We start from the raw sequence: 19,739 nt of genomic DNA on the forward strand, positions 1-19,739 counted from the left end.
GTACTAAAACTGTTTCAGCATTGGGGCGTGGTGTTGTTGTTGCCACCGGCTCTGCCCCAGTCACCAGTTTTCGCGATGACCTAAGTCGAACACGCTCCCTGATAATGGCCGGGATTGTGTCACTGCGAATAAGAAAGCGGTACTTGTCTGTGATTCGCTGCATAGTCACTTGCGCGAATTACGGGAAATGCTCAATGAATCTCTGGTGCAACAAGGGGCGGTTATTTCGTAGTAGAAACGGATGATGAAGAGGTTCATTTCCTTAGTCTACTTTATCCGCTGCCTACACGAACCTGCTGAAGTGGTTACCACAGTTTGTGGCGAAACAGCTGCAGCAGGCGGAGCAATGCATCATCGTGGCGTCTAGATGCCGAATCGCCCCGCGATTAGAGGTTTTGACACCGCGCTGTCCATTACGGGAGCCTGACCCAGTCACCAAGTCAAACGACTCCCGCCGGTTATCCATACCGGACCTCAAATTTCTCCTTCTCCTCATTTATCAATGCAAATTTTATACCTAACTGCCAGGTGTAGTGATAGCTTGCTCAGTGCTTCCTCACCTACTCGCTGAGATGCTGCAGTGGTGTACAACCATTCAGACTGAAGCTATCTATCCCTTCTCTTTCCACAACCAGGCTTGGGACCGGCTATAATTATTATTATAATCATATTCAGTAAATTATTATTAGCTAAGGAATAGTACTGAGGGCAGAGCACTTTACCGTTTCAAAATTATTTTCGAATTACTTTCTTGAATCTAAATTTTATTTTCCGTCTTCATAAATATTACAATTGTAATTATTCCTATAATACACGCCTATATCGTCAATATTGCTTGAATTCTCCATTTTTACATTTATGCTTAAATTAAATTAACAAATATTCACTATTTTAATAAATTTATTTCATTATTAAAAAGTAAAAACATCCTATTCAAATGTAACCTAAATTGTGGTTTAATTTGTAAACAGTATTCAAACGGTATCGAGTTAACTATTTTGTCTTATTTATTCGATTAATCATACGACTAACAGACCAATGTACACGGATAAGAATCAAGTATCCAAAAATAATTGCGGGGAGGGAAATAAAAGTCGCAAGTCCCTCGTAAATAAAACGAGGTGCGAATATCTTCCAGACCATCAAATGGCGGCAATGTATCGTACACGCCATCATAGAACAGAATACCTGGAATGGATAAATTGAAGCAAAATTATGTCAAGTTTTTCCTGAATTTATTTTCATATTTTTTTTCTTTCGATGTCTGAATGTTTCTACCAGGAGAAAAGCTGAAACAAATTTTTCAACAGATAAGAGCAACTTGGGCAGGCATGCAAACAGTGAAATAACTAATTTGTAAATAAGTATTGTTTCATAAAGGATTCTTAGAACGAAAAGCACAATCGAAGAATTTAACTTGTCACACAACTTGTCAATTTCGAATCATAAAGAAAGAAATTTTATAATAATTTCAAGCAATTACCAAAATTACGAAATTCAAGAAAATAAAAAGCACTTACCTTAATTCCCTGCAACATGAAAATCTGAGTCGCCAACTTCAACAGCGAACCAATAAAAAGATGTTCGTTCTCGTAGAGAACAAGGTCGCCCCGCGTTATATCGAAGTCCATCAACTGTGCATCGGACTTCCAATCATTTTTATTGATAATTGTTTCTCTTATGTCCGAGTAGTTGCTACTAGATTTCTTTTCTTTTGTCTTCCGTCGAAGCAGAGATGGAAACAGTGCGTATAATGCGAACATTTCAGTATTTAATAAACCATAAAGTGTTAAAAAGAAAATTTGACCGCAGAATGTGTTGAACAAGACTAGAGTGCCCGAAATGAAATTCGAATGATCGAAATTTGCAGATCGTCCTACGAACGCCGCTCGCCAATTAATTTGTGACATAGTCGGTTGGTGTGATGTGGCATAGAAGCAGAATTGCGACAATAAATACCAGCTAACGACGGCAGTGAAAGTTGGCTGACAGCACGATTCTGAAATTTTATCAAAAATATTCGAAACTTGATAGGATTCATCCATGTTTTAGAAAAATACTATTGCGGAACAAAAAATTAAGCTGACTAGAAAATTGTTTCTAATTATTTTCCATTCACATATTCATAGACTATGCAATGTTGACAAAGGATAATCATCATAGTTCGTACTCACCCAAATTTGTTGCCGTTCGATATCTCAATATTGCATGTAATGCTAGCAAAGCCGCTCCTACCGCAATGCAAATGGCAAATCCCAGTGATGCTTTGGCATCCAACAAAACAGCTATCACGATTGCCAAGAATACTCCAAACGATATCAGTACGGATGAATAGATTGTCGCCAGGCCATACACAACTGGAATTTCTCCCCGTTGGTCTTTCTGATCACCTTCATATATGCTTTTCATTTTTTTGAATATTTCCGGAATAACATTCCCGGACGGATTGACAGTTATAGTAGTCGGATTCCTTCGCGGTAGGACATATGTCATCAACGGATAAACAAAGATTATAATAATTTGTAGAAGAAACAGAGCATAAATCACTAGTGCCATTGCGTCTATTTGCGACGGATTGACATTTTTAATTCTACTGTTTGTCAGAAGCATATGACCACCAGCACATACAGCTGCCACTGTAGGCCCATATCGTGCCAGCATTACATTAATTGAAAAACCAGTGAGATTTCCACAAGATCGAAGGTAAATTCTCGTCAGAGTTGTATACAAAAGAAGCACAATGACGCTAATCATGTACAGATGAGTCCTTGAAGTTTTCTTAACGCTTCCGCCGATCAAAAAGTCTCCACAGTTACCTTGCTCTTCTCGACATTGGAAGAAGTTGTAGGCCAGTCGTAGTAATATAATTGTGACTACACCCACGACAATCAACCCGAATTCGAGAGACTTCAAAAAGGGCATCAAACGGAATTTGGTCTTCAGGCGGAACCGGTTGTTTTCCTCAGTAAGTTCATACAGGGTCAATATGACCACAGCTATCAGTAAATACGATAAAATTTTCTGCTCTTCAATAATGAAACTGTTAGAAAAAAATACACTAGCGGATATTAAAAATATGCATCGTGTTGGAACGTTGCTAAATCTTTTGGTGTTACTCCAATTCACAGCAATTTGTGGCCAATTTTGTAAAGTCAAAATGGCTAACATCACGGTACTCACAATATTTGTTACAAACAGTACACTGTGCTCCTCTGTTTTCATTGACAGTTTTTTGAAATATCGGTATGCAAAAACACCTGCAGCAAAATTCACTAGATATATGAATCCGACTGCGCTGCTCGTGAATATATTCGCTAATTGAATAGGCTTTGAATTATTTATCAGCAAGAAACTGAAGAAAATCGGTAAAAACGTTAATAACAACCCCTGGGACATTTGATTCGCATCGAATTTCACCCAAATGTCACGGCAAACATCAAGAATATTTCGCAAGTGCGCATTCAAGTCCTTCATGAAGTTCTTAAAAGCCAGCTCGTTGTAGATCGTATTGACCCGATGCGTTAGTATAAGAAATTGACTTTCCAAGGAATCCATTGACTCCAAATTAAATGATCGTTTGTTGTCCAGGGCATAGTTGTAAAAATATTTGTAAATTTGCTTAGCATTCTGCCATGCATGCAGTAAAAGCGTTTGATATTTGGTCATGTGTGGTACTGGAGTGTCAGGTAGGATGTTGAAGTTAATTAAGCCTAAATTGGAATAGGGTATTGGGATCCCAAGGATTGACGATAATGTGGGAACAAGATCGATCTAGAAAAAAGATTGGATAATCAAAATCTAGATTCATCTTCTACAAGAGAGTAACATACTTGTTGCATAGTGACATTATCAGAACCATAATCGCTTGTGATGAATTTGTGTGATTTTGAGTAAGCGAAAAGCAAAGCGTTCAGCTCGTCCTCAGATTCACCTCCATGATCGCCTGTTCCTGTCATTCCATGATCTCCGATTACAAGGAGTGTGGTTTCATTGTCCATCTTGTCAATCACCTTTCTGCACATATATTCTTATTATGAAAATGGCGAAGCTTTTAAAAAAAACGAAAAATTCGAATTTACGTTACCTTAAAATTCCGTCCAATTCCGTTAATTTTCTAGTCATTTCCTCGTGCAATGGTCCGTAGCGGTGACCGCAATGGTCAATTCCTAAAAAATGTGCTATTAAAACATCCCAGTCAGATTTCTCCAGTTCACTTGGTAAATTCTTCAAGATTTCACTGTCAACTGTATCCAAGTCAAAAATATCAAAGCTCGGATAAGAATATTGCCGCTTGAATCGTTTGGGATATAATTCGGTCCAGGTACTATCACCGAGAAAAACTGCTGACAATCGATTTCGAATTATCTTGGGGGGAAAGAATAAAAAATTATAGGTTCTTGCCACACTAGCCCGAATAGCTCTTCACTTCATGGATTTCTGCACTTACCTGGTCAATAATATTATCTTCATTTATCTCAGGCGTTGCAAAATTTGATCCAATATCGATAAAGGTTGGTAAACTGCCTGTCGTTAGGCCTTTTAATCGTTGTAGCGTTGTTGTGGGTGGATCAGCACGAAATTTCAACAGACGCGAATGGTCAGGTTGCGCGGTGAGCAATTCATTAAAAATGTTTATTCGATTTTCGAATGGCAGTGGATTGTCTAAATCTGGATTGTAAAGACCAAATTCATATTTTAAGGCATCGATGACTAGAATTACGACTTTTGACTTCTTTGGAAGACATAAATTTGCTGTTGAAGCGTTCACATCTTTAAATATTTCCTGTACGAGATCTTCGTTCAGATGATAATCCTGAAATTTATAAAACATATAGCGGTGGTGTATTAAAAGCGCTGGTGATAAAAAACACATCGATAGTGACTCAAAGTTACAGACTTTTACTTTTACATTATTCGCGATCAATTTTAATAAAACGGATTGATTAATTATTTCAGGGAAGCGAGTAATACGAATTTTCATTAACACTTGATTCGACATGGAAGGGAGAGCAGCGTTGAAGGGTATTTCAGATAACCGCGAACGATAGCTCATAGGTGTGGTTGACGCACTACACCCCACCCCCCACTGTAAAAGACTATTAAACGTGAGAGACATTTCCGGACTAGCAACCTACGCTGTAGAACAGAGATGAGTCGACTGTCCCCCACAGTCTGGTTTGGGCAATAGGTTGACAACCTGCTCACAGTATTTTGAAACCTGGAACGTATGCTCCCTCTGAACAACTGACGCTTTCAGAGCACTAATTGAATAAATCAACAAGTACAACATAGATATTTTGGCGGTCTAGGAAACGAAATTGTTAGGTAGTGAGGTATTTGAAGGCGGGGAGCAGATTAAAATTGATGGGTCCAATATTTCGAGGAGCTACTCAATGCCATAACTCAATCTCCACACATCGAGGGGGCAGATGATAAAAGGATAAAATACTCAGAAACAACAAAACGTCGGGCGTGGATGGAATACCTGCGGAGCTGGTAATAGCAACAGTATTGGGATGCAACAATCTGGTTCAATTTTTTTCCATTCTGCAACATAAATTTCATCTAAATTCCTTGGGAGTCAGGATAGAGCCTTATTTTGAGCTTAGATGTTACTAAAGATGCTCGATCGGATTTAAATCCGGCCATTGTGTTGGCTAGTTGAACCATCCAAAGGACTGACTTTGTTGCCATTTTGTCCTCACCCTAGCAGAATGATTTGGGGATCATTATGATGTTGGAACATAATGGCTGAATCATCATTTTCAAAGATCCCCTTTAAAACTATTATTTAAAAAAGCAACGCAAAAGTAACACTGCACAGTCATCTTTCCCAATACCCTATCATGCATATCGACCCCATCTGATATCATAGAACTCCACATTGTCACATTACCTTACCAAACTTAAGCGTTTTCTTAACAACATTTGGTGTCAATTTTTCTCCCGTACTGCGCCATGTCCATTCGAACTCAACCCATTTATTTTTATTTCACCTGAAAAGATAACGCCCTCCAGGATTTTATAGTAAAACATCTTTACTTTTTTGAAAAGCTACGCCTTAATTTCCGATGGCGTTTGATCAGAATCGGTTTTTCAAACTTTGCGGGGCTCCGTAAACGGCTCTTCAGTAAAATTCAACGCACTGTTTCTACCCTAATAATAATATAATCGTTCTGTTGTAGATTCTGGTGCTGTGTTTCTTCTCCAGTCCTAATCGGACGCACATAATTTGGTTGGCAGTCCATTTCAAACTTGCGGTATTTCATTCAAGCCTTCTTTTGTGATGCTTGCCTGATATTTACTGCTCATGCTAATTGAGTTACCTAACAGTACAGAAATTTGACGGTGAGAATGTGCGTCTTCCAATTTTTAAGGTTTTGTGAAATCGGTTTACTGTCTGTCTGTGTTGTCTGAGCGCCCGTCTGTATGTCACACATTATATCTCAGAAACGGTTACTTCTATTGATACGAAATTTTGTAGAGAGGTTTGACCTGTGAATCTCACTGCATGCAGTGAGTAACGTAATTACACATTTAGTTAAAGGGTGTCCATTTGCATACAAAAGGGGGATGTAAATTTTTTTTTTCACCGAGAATAGTCATGTGGGGAGTCAAATGAAAGGTCTCGGTTAGCATTTTCCGAAACCTATATTAATTTTATGATTGATTGTAAAGGCGAAGAGTTCGGGGGTCCGAAAAGGGTCAGTTACTTCAAGGACCCGTTCTCAGAAAGTACCTAACCCAAGTGTCTAAAAAAAATATGGTGATCCATGCAAATTGTATCTACGCCTCAAAATACTCTCCATACTCATACCTGTCTAAATAAAGGTAATAATAATATATTACCATATTTATTATCAGTACATTTTCTAGAAATTGACTAGGAACCCCCCTTAACTTTATCCTATGATAATCAACTTTTGCATTAAAATAGACAATACTATAGACCATGACCAGTGTCAGGATGGCTCAAGTGGTTAGAGCGCTGGGTTGTTAAATCTCACTGGTGGCAGAGGGATCTGTTATCGTGACTGGGTGGGTGAATGTGCACCTGAGTCAAATCGGGATAATAATCTCGGGCGAGCGCATTGCCTCCTACAATGTACTGTAGTGTACCGTCACGGTCTTGAATTAAGTGCTCTAACAGACTTCAAGGCCCTGATCCAACACGTATTGTGCCAACGATTATTATTATTATAGACCATGATATTGCCAAGTTTGGTAGGAATTGCACTATTAATAACAAAATTATAATAGGTGAAAATTATCATTTTTCATGCTTTTTAAGGTTTTGAATATAAGGATCATACTAAAGCGAATGGATCGATCGATCGGACTTGTGAGCCACTGTATGTATAGTGACTGTAAAAAACAGTCGTGTGACATCACACATTACATTCATTTCAATATAATTTCTTACATTCAATTTTTTATAAATTTGTCTGTTGTTAAATATTATTTCCAGCGAGCTTAAAAATAACAGCAGTGGGGAGTTTTTCACATATTTTCACGATTGTTTTCTTTATAATATACCAGCTTTGTAACCAAAACAGTAAGTTGACCATTTTTGAAAATAGAGAAAATAAAATAGGATTTTTTGTTTACAAAAGGGGGACGTGAACCACATTTCACTCCCGAGACGCGAAGATTGATAAGAAAGCTGATCAAGGGAGATAAAGAATAGGTTTTGGATAATGGAATTGCCCTTATGAAGTGGCCTGCTAAATCGTCTGTCATGAATCCAATAGAAAATCGTTGAAAACTGTTTAAAGTCAAAGAGCAAAAAATAACAGCGATATTTGAACTTATATTTAGACCCCAGTGATTATTATTTGTTCCTTCAACTCAAAAACTGACACGGAGCTAAAAAAATTGGGAACAATGAGAAAGTAATCAATGCTATAAATGCGTATTTTAAGGAACTTGATTCACTCTATAACAATGGTGTTACTTACGAAATATGTATGTCTTCATGGAGATCATGTTGAAAAATCAAATGAAAAACCCCACAAAATTGTTTTTTGTATGTCTGTGTATCAATACTCAATTTGTAGCCCTTGGATTATATATCCAGAGCACTGCAATGAGAGCAGCTCCTAGATTAATACGTTTCGATCTATGTTGAAACAACGGACGTGAGGGCCGCAAAACATTGGGAGAACTGAATCAGGATATATTGAGGTCTTCTACACTGGTGACTCGAAAACAGAATAGAAACGAGAAATGGCCTTTTCTTTGGGACAATGTGCAACGGTCATACATTTCACTATGCAATCCTAAGTGGCAGAACCTTAATGATGCTAGATATACCAAACTATTCAACAAACGTACTACAGAATTTATCTTATCGAAAAACAAGAAGACTTGCAGAAGTATTGTGGGCATTCTGACTGGCCAAAATTCACTAGCTGGACATATGTCCAAAATAGGGATTCTAGAAGCTTACACTCTTCGTTCGTTCGTAGAGTGTCCATTCTGGGGTAATGGATTCCATTGCATTCGCCTTTGACTTCACTTTCAATTTCTTTTTCTGCAAACGGGCCATTTTCCGCGACTTCACGCTTCAAACGCTCCAATAACGCCATGTAATAGTCGCTATTAATGGTTTTCCCTTCTCATGGCCTTGTCAGCCGACTTTTGCATCTTTGCCCCCTTTGGAGTCTGTTCACCACGTGCAGTCCACACAGATGACGATTGCTTTGATCCTGATGTGAAATAATGGAGTCATGTTCCGTCCATTGTCATATATTGACGCATAAACACTGCTCAGAATCGTAAACTCGTTGTTGTTTTTGATCGATTAAGAGCACGCGCGGCACCCATTTTGAAAGAACGCATACTCCAACATTCATGTACGGTATGTCGAACACCTTACTTTGATATTTTTGGAGCCTCAGTTATCTGGATCAACTTTACTTTGCGTTCATCCAAATTTATTTTGTGGAAATTTTTGAGACTTTCTTTAGTCGGTGCTCATTTCGGAATGTTTAAACTTAGTAAACCATTTCTCAGCGCTCTATGTTCGAATCCCAGTCGTCATTGGTGTCTGTGTTCTGTCTTGTGTTTTTCTCGCTTCTGTGAGTTTATCACTTGCACAGCCTTAAGTGTGATGATAGTGGAACTGAAGCACAATATGACTGACTATCCCTATTCCACCAAAGAGTGAACAGGAAATACTACACTAAAATCCGAATGATGTTTATCAAGCGAGTATTTTTTTCGCAGGGGGCAGAATGCTGTCTACTTGAGGATTGAAAATTATGAAAAAGATTCTTTTCACTGGAAATGCCATAGGCCAGGACCCACCGTCTATGGTCGTATTTCCATACAAAAGGCTACCATCAAACTTAGCCAAATATATGCCACCTTTCTGGGGCATTGGCCGAAGTGAATCAGGATGGATGACGAGTGAGACATTTTTCGAGTACATCGCAAATATTTTTTAGACATGGGAAAAATATAAAAAAAATAATATACCAATGATCTTATATTTAAACGGCCATACATAGTATTTGACCCATTTTCCACAGAAAATCAAATTACAGTCAAATCTCGCTAAGTTGAATTTCCTCGAAGTCGAATTATTGTCTAACTGGAACTTTTCGGCCTTTCATTGGCGTTGCCATCAATTTTCTATACAAAATTTATTCTCTAAGTCGAAAAGCCCTCCTAGTCAAAGTATTTTTTCTTAACTTTTGGGGACATATTTCTTACGTTACAATTCTTTCAAGTCGAAATCGAAGGATCGATTTCGCGGTGCACACCATAAATCTTTCTGTATTCATGTATGTAGGTGCATATTCACAAACTAACGTGCGACATAGAAATCCCAGTAAAAAAGTATGTTCCCCGCAGAAGTTTCACTGCGGGCCCAGTTTCTGTGCATGATTTTCACCCCTGGGCCGGACTGCGGTGTATGAGAAGGGCGCTGAAAAAACCTACTGTTAAATTGAAAATTCCCTTAGTACTTTATTTCCCATTTGGGCAGATAAGGGCAAACGGTTGCGGTGCTAATTCTAGTGGAAGTATTAAAAGGGGCAGAGCATGCAAATGCCAAACAGTTGATAAAGCTGAATGGTTCAGTTTAGTGAGAGGCAGCAATCACCATACAGGCGAACCAATATTGAAAGAAACGGTCCTAGGATTCGCAAAAAGCTTGAACTGTCCTGATTTCAGAGCCCGCGACGGTTAACTACAGCGATTCAGAAAGAGACATGACATCTATGAGAAAAATATATCTCGAGAAAGTGGAGCAATCAAGAAGGGTAGATGACTTCGTCTGGTGAAAATATGAACGAAAACAGTCTTTTTTGCAAGTGCTTACCAAACGGCAGTTTAGTGCTGATTAGAACCAATGTGGTTGGGTCAAACAAGTTGGAAGTCTTCAATGATAGGGAGAAGTAACAAATCTCATTGTTTACAACGAATAAATTACCTGTCGATTATATAGGAAACAAGCGGTCATGGATGACAGGGGATATTTTTACAAGTTGGTGAGGATAAAAATAAGATGGGTAATCATAGACTCATCAGAACTTCTAAATGCATTATCAAAAAAGTAAAAAAAGGCCTTCTTGGAAAATAAAAAAACACCCGTACTCAAGACAACACACTTGCAATAATTACAAACTGTTGCGTAGTTTTCGAGAAATCTGAGTAAAAATCCAACGGCACTGTACTGTTTCCTGATTGAAAACGACGGAGAGAATGTTGTTGATAATGATCGAATCAACCAATCTATCGCCGATTTGCCAATGCTTAATATACTAAGTGGAGTACAATATTTTTTTGACAGTTGGTGTCTTAGACATGATCTTTCAGTTAATCCAAATAAAACCACAATGGTATTATTCACAAAAAGGAGAAAACTGGATGGACTTTGTCTCCCTGTAATGAGGGGTACTACCTTTCAACTCTCCGAAGAAGTGAAATATCTGGGAGTCACTCTAGATAAAAAACTTCTTTGGAATAAACATGTAGAGATAAAGATGAAACCAGCTCTCACAGCTTATGGGTTGTGCAGACGGGCCTTTGCCTCGACATGGAGACTCAGGCCTCATGTGGTAATGTAGATATATGTTGCTATCATTAGGTCGATGTTCGCTTATGCATCCGTAGTGTGGCGCGTTAAGGTAAGACAAAACAGTTTTCACTGTAAACAAGTCGCTGATATTTTTTCACCCTCTTAAGGGGGTCATCTCGTGTGTCGGATCCACGGAATCGAATGTTTTTCTTTGCATCAATTGCATCTAGATATAGTGTAGAATATATGGGCAAAGCGATTTTTTGATATTCGAAGTCGTTCGGAAATTATAGTGTTAAACACGTAATAAGTCACATGCTACATTTAGATTTTTTCGAATGACGTTCGAATGACTTTGCTAAAAGGACAAGAATTGAAGCCAAGACTGTACATATGTTTCTTCAAGAAACCTAAGGTTTATGGAATAGGTATAGTAAATTAATGGTCAGTTAAGGTTTTATGGCTAAAAATCGAATTGTATTTTTTAAATGCGTTTTTCCCGAAACTGCATATTGAAAATCTGCTGCCACCATAGCCCAAAATCTATCCAACGAAATTCTTTGAAAATTTCACGACTTATTCAGAACATATTTCTACGGTCCGCAAACTAGGATAATTGCGATTCATTCAGTAGTTTTTTTTTAATTCATTAAAGAAGCCTTGAAAAAACACAAAAATTCACAAAAAAAAAGTTTAACGCGGCACCAAAACTTTAGTTTTTAATATTTTTTAATAATCCTAGTTTGCGAAGAACGAGACCTGTTACACTTTTTCGGGGTCTTATTTTGAGCCCTCACTCCCCTACGTTTCACCCGATATCATATATGGGACCAGTTTCGAAAAGCTCTTCCATTTGATACCCCAGATAACTACATTCTTTAAAAAAATGCGCCCTCCATTCACATATATGGAATGCCCCTCCTAAACTTAACACAAAATGGCGCCACTTACTGTATGTAAAGGGAACATCAGACCGCACGTTTCACACATAACCTTAAAAAGGCCAAATATCTTTTATCTCGGAATTGTTATCTTGCCCGTTTAACGTTTAGTCATTGTTATCTCACGAAACCCACTCACCCAACATCCACTATCCACCAAACTAATCCTCAGTGGCTTGAGTATTTGATAAGCTTATTAGAATAAGCACATGATTGGTAATTAATTCATTTAAATAGTAGCTGAAAGCGTTTTAAAGATATTTCCAATAGTTTACAGATAAAAGTATTATTACTCGCAAAAAGTGGTTAACTCGATCGCGCATCATACAGACCAATCCGGACGTTAATCCGTTAAATGGTGGAATAATTCCATAGCAAAAAACTCACCCGCAGATGTGAAACCCGGAACTAATATGTTTAAACAGATAAATAGGCTGACAGGCCGCAACAGATCCAAAAACTTCGTTCTTACCAAGAACAATGAAAACATCGGCAGCGACGGTAGGAAAGCTCAAGTACTCGTGGAGTCTTTCTTAAATCAAGTAAACTCTCCTTCGCCTAGAAACAACCAGGCCGTCAGTTCGATTGTAGACACGACAACCAAAGACTTTCTTCATGAGCATTCATTCAAATTAACTACCTTCTTCACCTCTAACACATCCTGCAAACCAAATCACCCAAAAACCTTTTTGAGCTTATCACAGCTCGCGGCCATTACTTAGGCTTAACGGCAAAAAATCAACTGGACCAGATGACAGCAAATATTGTTATCAAAAACCTCCCCAGGGCATCAATGAAGTTCCTTCTTGCAGTCTTCAACAACTGCATCAATAATGGTTACTTTCCCACTATTTGGACAGTAGCGAAGATAATCGCCATTAGGAAAAAGGCGGCTCTCACGAACCACAAAACTTCAGGCCCGTCTCTCTCCTCTCCAACTTGGGCAAGGTTTTCGAAAAAGCATGGACAGTGGGATTAGTCCAACATTGCGACCGGAAAAACATTATTCCGAACCATCAATTTGGGTTCCGGGTAAAGCACGGGACTCAACATGCACTAAGCAACCTTCACGACTCAATGAGTAGCAGACTTAACGTCAATAACAAACCCACAGTAGTGTGTGCGTTAGACCTTGAAAAGGCATTTGATTCCGTGTGGGTCAGCGGACTCATTTTCAAACTTATCAGCCTTAATTTCCCTATCCCGGTGATCAGACTTATAATAAGTTTCTTCGAAGATAGGCATTTTGACGTCAGCGTGAGAAATGATTATTTTGATCTCCTACCGGTCAGTTCCGGAGCACCGCAGGGATCCATTTCGGAACCTACACTCTACAACATTTTCACGGCCGACGCTCCAATCCCAGAGAGCGGCACAGAACTATTACAAATCTCTCGTCGAGCTTCCAACCCAGTAAGGCAGCTAATGCTATCGAGAAATACTTATCAGGTCTCTGCATGTACTATCAGATCTGGGCGATAAAAATCAACGGGGCCAAAACACAGGTTATTACTCTTCGCAGAAGATCCAGATACTTGGGATCTAGATATATCCACAGAAAAGCAAAACGGTTAAAACTTCGCATCGGGAATACCGTAGTGAACAGTTCACAAAAAATGAAATACTTGGGAATGCTATTTCATGAAAACCTACGATTCGACCCCCCTCTTAATTTTGCTCTAACCAAAGCACGCGGTACACTAAGTAATATCTACTCTATTCTTCGCAAAAGAGTAGGACTTTGCTCTAAATCTAAGCTGACTCTATACAGAGTCCTCATAAGACCGACTCTTTGCTACGAAGCCCCTACATGGATCTCTTGCTAGACCAAAGCTATGAAGAAGTGCGAGTCCTTCGAGCGCAGAATTTTGAGACACTGCGTCGGCTTGTCGTACAACTGGAAAACCAAAAAATGCGGCCGCAACGCCGAAGTGTACAGGCGAGTAAAAGTTAAAACTCTTCGTTTAGCATAAGTAAGTAGATAAGCCTCTAGCTCTAGGTGCAGGCGCAGTTTTTTTCAAATATATGTCCATTTTTTCTTTTAATCATAAATTGTCAAGATCAATGTGTAACGTAAAGGCACCATAAAAAGTAATGTCAGAGAAGGTCGGACAGGCCAAACATTGTAATAGCCACCCGTGTTTTAATATATAATTATGATAGATAAGCTACATTTAGGCTAGAAATAAGAGACAGACGCTATATATTAAAGGTAAGTCGCTGGTTTTTCAATAAATGATTTTGAAACAAACACACCAATCCAATAGGAACATAGTTGGTAATGTAATGAAATGATTTGTGGTGTCAGATGTATGTCTCCAATTGGTAACGAGTGTATAGTAATTGGTAATTCTTCCATGAAAAGCACAGACTTCATGGCAGTATTATGTGATATATAATCAGCTATGTTACTATAAAGTTGTGTGTATAACTACAATAAACTTGAGGAGGGTTTTCAAGTAAATTTCTAAAGTATAATAATATGCTACTATTAACTTTTGGCCAGATAGGTTATGAGGCCTAGATTTTTTATAGGTGCATCACTTCTTTTGAGATATTTCTATTTGAGAGGTTTTGAGAACGAGACCTGTTTCACTTCTTGGGGCACACATTTTGGGTCGTCACTTCCCTAAATTTCCCCCAATGTCAGAAATAAGATCATTTTTCGAAAGGTATTAATTGAGTCATTCCATTTGATACTCCGCATGATCACCTGTGAAAAAAAAAATGTTGCTCGCCCTGTTGTTCACATATATGGGGATCCCCTTTCAAAGCCAACATAAAATTATGCCACTCTTTGCATGTGTAGCGGTTCACAGACCACATATTTTCACCAAATTTTGTCACGATAGCTCCAACGGTTTTGGAGAAAATCTCGTGTGACAGACGAACAGACATCGATTTTAGTAAGGGTTTGTTTCACACAAAACCTTAAAAATGAATTTTATATTTGGTTGATTAAATTTATACTTTCCAAATTATATACAGAAATATTCTGAATTACATTCAGAAAATTTGCTAAGCGTTCCGAATCATGTGCATTTTTGGTCAACAACACTCCGATAACGGAGTCGCTGTGCCATCATTAGGCTTTTCAGAGTATGGTGGTCAAAGATTAGTATAGGTCCCAGGGCGAAACGTGGATTGGTACCCACAATGGAGCATAAAACCTGGGAAATGCCGGCTGAACCAACACCAACAGCTCTACTTCCAAACCCTATCTCCAGCTCCACGTGGTGACCGCTGAGAACGAAAAGCTGCAGACGGAGAAGGATGAAGGCGAGTCTCTCGCGCCTAAAAACGGGACAAATTGTACCAACTGGTCCTCCAGGTTGAGGGTTGGGTAGGGCTGACAACCCTACACGGAAAACAATTTGTTACGAAGCCACAACAGGAGCCTCGGAGTGGACGGATTACACAATGACGAACCCGGCAACGACAACGGAAGAACGATTTGCGCATTTTCTCATGGAACGTGCGCTCCCTGTACAGAGATGAAGCTGTTGAGCAGCTAGTCGATACCCTGTCCCAATATAGGGCCGATGTAACAGCGTTGCAGGAGATGCGTTGGTCAGGGACCGGTTTCCTGGAGAAGAGCCGGTACACCATATATTATAGTGGCCACCCAGTAAACCATGTGCTGGGAGTAGGTTTCTTAGTCAGCCAAAAAATGAAACCTGCTGTTATCGGCTTTGAGAACATAAGCGAACGGCTATGCACTCTGCGCTTGCGAGGCAAATTTAGAAATATAAACCTCATTAACATTCATGCACATAGACTCGGATCACTATCTCGTTGGCATGGTGCTCCGCGCTCGAATAACAACACCACCCAGAATCCCCTCTGACAATCAGGTGAGAGTTAACACTGAAGCCATCCACAACACAGCCCTCCGCGACACCTATAAGAGGGAAATGGATGCCGCAATAACCGCAGTCAACAGAGGACCTGGAGATGAAGTATCAACAAATGATATTCATAACCACCTGAAGAACGTTATTATTGATACGGCCACAAACATACTTGGCCCGAGCCGCAAAAGGAGTCGGAACCGCTGATTTCACGATGAATGTAAGCTAGCAACGGAACGGAAGAATGTCGCCCGAGTAATGTTGCATTCTCAAAAAACGCGGGCACGCGCAGAGACTTATCGAGTGGAGAAGCGACTTCACAGACGGAAAAAGGAAGGCTGGGAGAACCAACAAGTCTGTGAACTCGAAAAGTACAGGGAGCAACCGCACCAGGCGTGGAAGTTTTACCAACAAGTCAGCAGTTTGAAGCCTTATACACCTCGATGCTCATCCTGCCGAGACAAAACAGGACATCTGATTTCCGACAGAATGGGCGTATTGGACGATGGGTTGAGTACTTTGATGAGCTACTGAACAGTCCGTGCAATTCATCGGCTAAAAAATCATAAGTCGCCAGGAGCCGATGGAATTACAGCCGAATTGGTTAAATATGGAGGCGACCAGTTACACCAAGTGGTTCATCAACTGATACTCAAGGTATGGGACAGCGAATCGATGCCTGACGGTTGGCAACGAGCCATTATCTGTCTCATACATAAAAAGGGAGAAATCACACAGTGCAGCAATTATAGAGATATCACGTTGCTGGGTACCATCTATAAGATATATATTGCTAGGACGGATAGTCCCATACGCCCAGAACATCATTGGTCCATACCAAAGAGGCTTCACTCCAAGCAAATCAGCAACAGATCAGATTTTCTCTCTCCGGCAAGCGATGGAAAAACTGTTGGAATATGGACAACAGTTGCACCATCTGTTCATCGACTTTAAAGCCGCCTATGATAGTATAGTATATATATAGACAGTATAGCCGTTGATAATTTCTCCTATCTAGGGTCGAAAATCACAACCGATAACAGCTACGATGATGAAATCCGCGCAGGGTTGTTGTCAGCCAACAGAGTCTATTTCAGCTTACAAAAACTGTTCCGCTCGAAACGTCTCACCATACAGTCAAAGCTCTTACTGTACAAGACAATGATCTTGCCAGTCCTCATGTATTCCTCGGAGACTTGGGTTCTTAGCAAGAAGAATTGCGAACTCTTGGCCGCGTTCGAGAGAAGAATCCTCCGAAGAATTTTTGGCCCCCTACATGAGGATGGACGATTCCGTAGCCTACATAACGACGAAATCTATGAGCGATACCATGACCGTCAGGTTGTGGATAAAATCCGGCTCAATACGTTACGGTAGACGGGTCACTTAATCCGTATGGATGAGGATGATCCTGCCCGGAAAGTCTATAAGGGCAATATCTATGGTAGAAAAAGAAGACGAGGCAGACCCTGCCTAAGATGGAGTGATGGCGTAGGTCAGGACGCCAGACAGCTTTTAGCAATATCGAATTGGTGGACTTCGGCGCAAAACCGTGATGTCTGGAGTTCCTTATTAATGCAGGCCTAGACCGGATACCGGTTATTGCGCCGTTGATGATGATGATGATCGCAAAAGAGAGAATCGTACTTTACAGAGTTCCGCCATCTCCTTTCCCTTAGGCCGAGAATGTGCAGCTCATATCATCGAAATTTACATTCAAATTGGAGAAAACGGACATCCCGGAGGCCTTCGAAACCATTGTCGAGGAGTGTGCGTACATTCCAGAAAACAAACATTAATCGTTTCCGAGGTGAGGAGTAATTGACGTTGAGAATAAAATCTCACAATTTGCACAAATTTCTATTCTTTTTGTTCATCTTTTACAACAAGCGGGGAATATTTTCAAGTGTATTTTTAAATCCCAATAAGATTTATGTGCCATGATACCGATACGAAACTTAGGCTGACTTAGGGTGCTGAAAAATTGTAAATGACTTCCAAAGAAAGGTGTTAAGAAAAGTTCTAGGAGTAGTCCGAGAGGACGGGGATGACGAATAGCGAATACAACATGGGACGACCCAGAAGTCAGTAAGGTAGTTAAATAGCGAAAGGTCCAATGGCTGGCCGAAAGCTGAAAAGAGAAAATCCATAATTCCAGACCGGTTGGGAAGCCGCCATTGGATTTGCAAATTAATTTATGTAGCAACATGGGCAAATTCCGTTAAATTCCGTATTTCTTCCAGTCTTTTAAGAGTTCAAACTTGGAACAATTATAATAATGACGGATCGCTTGAAAAAAGTTTTTTTTAACGGATATACCAATAGAGCATCTGTTTGTTCTATTTCGACACAGAAAAAAAACATTGGCTTATTTTGTAAGGTCTAGGGGAGTCTATTCTCTCTTACAAATTGACACCAACAGTTTCTAAGGATTGCATTCTTGACCGTGTATAATGATTCCGTGATTACTTCCGGAAAATGTCTGTAACATCTTAATTCGAAGTGGTGGAAAATCACCCAATTACTCAAATTACTAAAAAATTCACATCAACGATTTTATCTTTCATCTACAGAAGATTTTAATTCTTATCACACCTTATTTGGGCTGCTCATTCCAACCATAGTCATGCAGTTAATTTACCTGAAGTGCTCAACAGACTAGCACTTGGGAAATACGTGAATTTCAATGCAGTCAAACCTACGCAGTGTTATCTGCCGTTCAGAGATAAACTCAACTGATATCAAAGCGGAGCCACACGTGAAATTCAGCATGTGCCGCGAACCACCTTTCGGCGGCCGAATTCAGATGACCGGAGCTAATTGCGACACATTGTTCTGTAGAAGTAGGCAATAATCCACAGCATTTCTGGTGCTCACGCTATTTATAGCTCCTCGAAAGCCAAAGCGGCAGGTCTGAGGACAATCTGTTCATGATGCGATTAACTAATCGAAAGCCGTGTCTACAAATGCAGCATTCCAGGACAGGGAACTAACTCGAAACAGCGCCAATTGACAATAACATGATGTACACTCCGCGAACGCGCCCAAATAATTGACTCATTCCAGTTAACGAAAAAACTTACCTCATTGGGATCGTTGGATAGCAACCGGCATGTGCTGAAATCTTGCTTCGAAACACGCGACAACAGAAATCCCCGCGAAAAAAGAAACACACCGGAACTGATGAGGTACGCAATCCAAATCAATACGAACAGGTAATTCCAAGCGAAGACCATCGTGATAGGAAACAGCGGCTCGCGAAAATCCAGAAATTATGCTTTTGCCTCTACATGAGCATCCTGGAGTGCGAGACGCGATTGCACGGGAAATGTGAAAGAAACGAAAGTCTAGTCCGCGTAAAACGTGTTTTTTTTTCGGGACAGGACCGTTTTGAAAGTTGTATTCTATACCGCACAAACAGATAGGATGACGTTTGAGGAGTAAATTTACAATTTTAATTGGACATGGTCGAACGCAAAGCGCCGGGAACAGAAGATACACATCAGTTTGACAATCATCAATATTGACAGTCTTTACACAAGTTTTCAACGTACCAGATTTTGTTACCAGAATGTAGCAGAACAGATGTTTAGAGCTTTTTTAAATAAAGCTTTCAACATTATTCAAAAAGAAGCGGGAAATGAATACTAGAAATAAAATATATGTAAATCACTCCAGATTCAAATTACGAAATTAAATTATTTTAAATGTGATTAATTGAAACTGATATTCGGCGTAGGGTATAGCAAATCTGGATCTCTCATATCAGTAAAATGGATTGCTACAGGTTTCTGGAATATAAGATTTGGGTGGAGAGGAAGTGACCGTTGTTTCCATATAACCCATTAGCATTCTCGACAATTTCAAAATTGTAAATAGAAATTGGACACTTGCAATGAGGTGCAGTCTAAAAAATGTTTT

The 19,739-nt window shown here is 39.6% G+C and overlaps 1 protein-coding gene across 1 annotated transcript; it reads right to left on the bottom strand.

Annotated features, from left to right (window-relative positions):
- Positions 1-743: 743 nt before the first annotated feature.
- On the bottom strand, positions 744-19,326 carry LOC119661178 (GPI ethanolamine phosphate transferase 3). Its single transcript, XM_038070396.1, has 7 exons — positions 18,902-19,326; positions 4,448-4,813; positions 4,085-4,365; positions 3,831-4,014; positions 2,175-3,771; positions 1,521-1,999; positions 744-1,188 (listed from the first exon to the last, which is right to left on the bottom strand). Exons 1-7 carry the CDS (start codon positions 19,052-19,054, stop codon positions 994-996), a joined length of 3,255 nt encoding a protein of 1,084 aa, XP_037926324.1. The 5' UTR covers positions 19,055-19,326; the 3' UTR covers positions 744-993.
- Positions 19,327-19,739: the final 413 nt, after the last annotated feature.

This window comes from Hermetia illucens, chromosome 1, assembly GCF_905115235.1.
Source record: "Hermetia illucens chromosome 1, iHerIll2.2.curated.20191125, whole genome shotgun sequence".
Classification (NCBI taxonomy): Eukaryota; Metazoa; Arthropoda; class Insecta; order Diptera; family Stratiomyidae; genus Hermetia; species Hermetia illucens.

Coding starts and splice junctions, on each gene's coding strand:
- LOC119661178 (XM_038070396.1), bottom strand. CDS start 19,054: ATGGTCTTCGCTTGGAATTACCTGTTCGTATTGATTTGGATTGCGTAC. Junction 4,015..4,084: donor GAATTGGACGGAATTTTAAG/GTAACGTAAATT, acceptor ATATATGTGCAG/AAAGGTGATTGACAAGATGG. Junction 3,772..3,830: donor ATAATGTCACTATGCAACAA/GTATGTTACTCT, acceptor TCTTTTTTCTAG/ATCGATCTTGTTCCCACATT.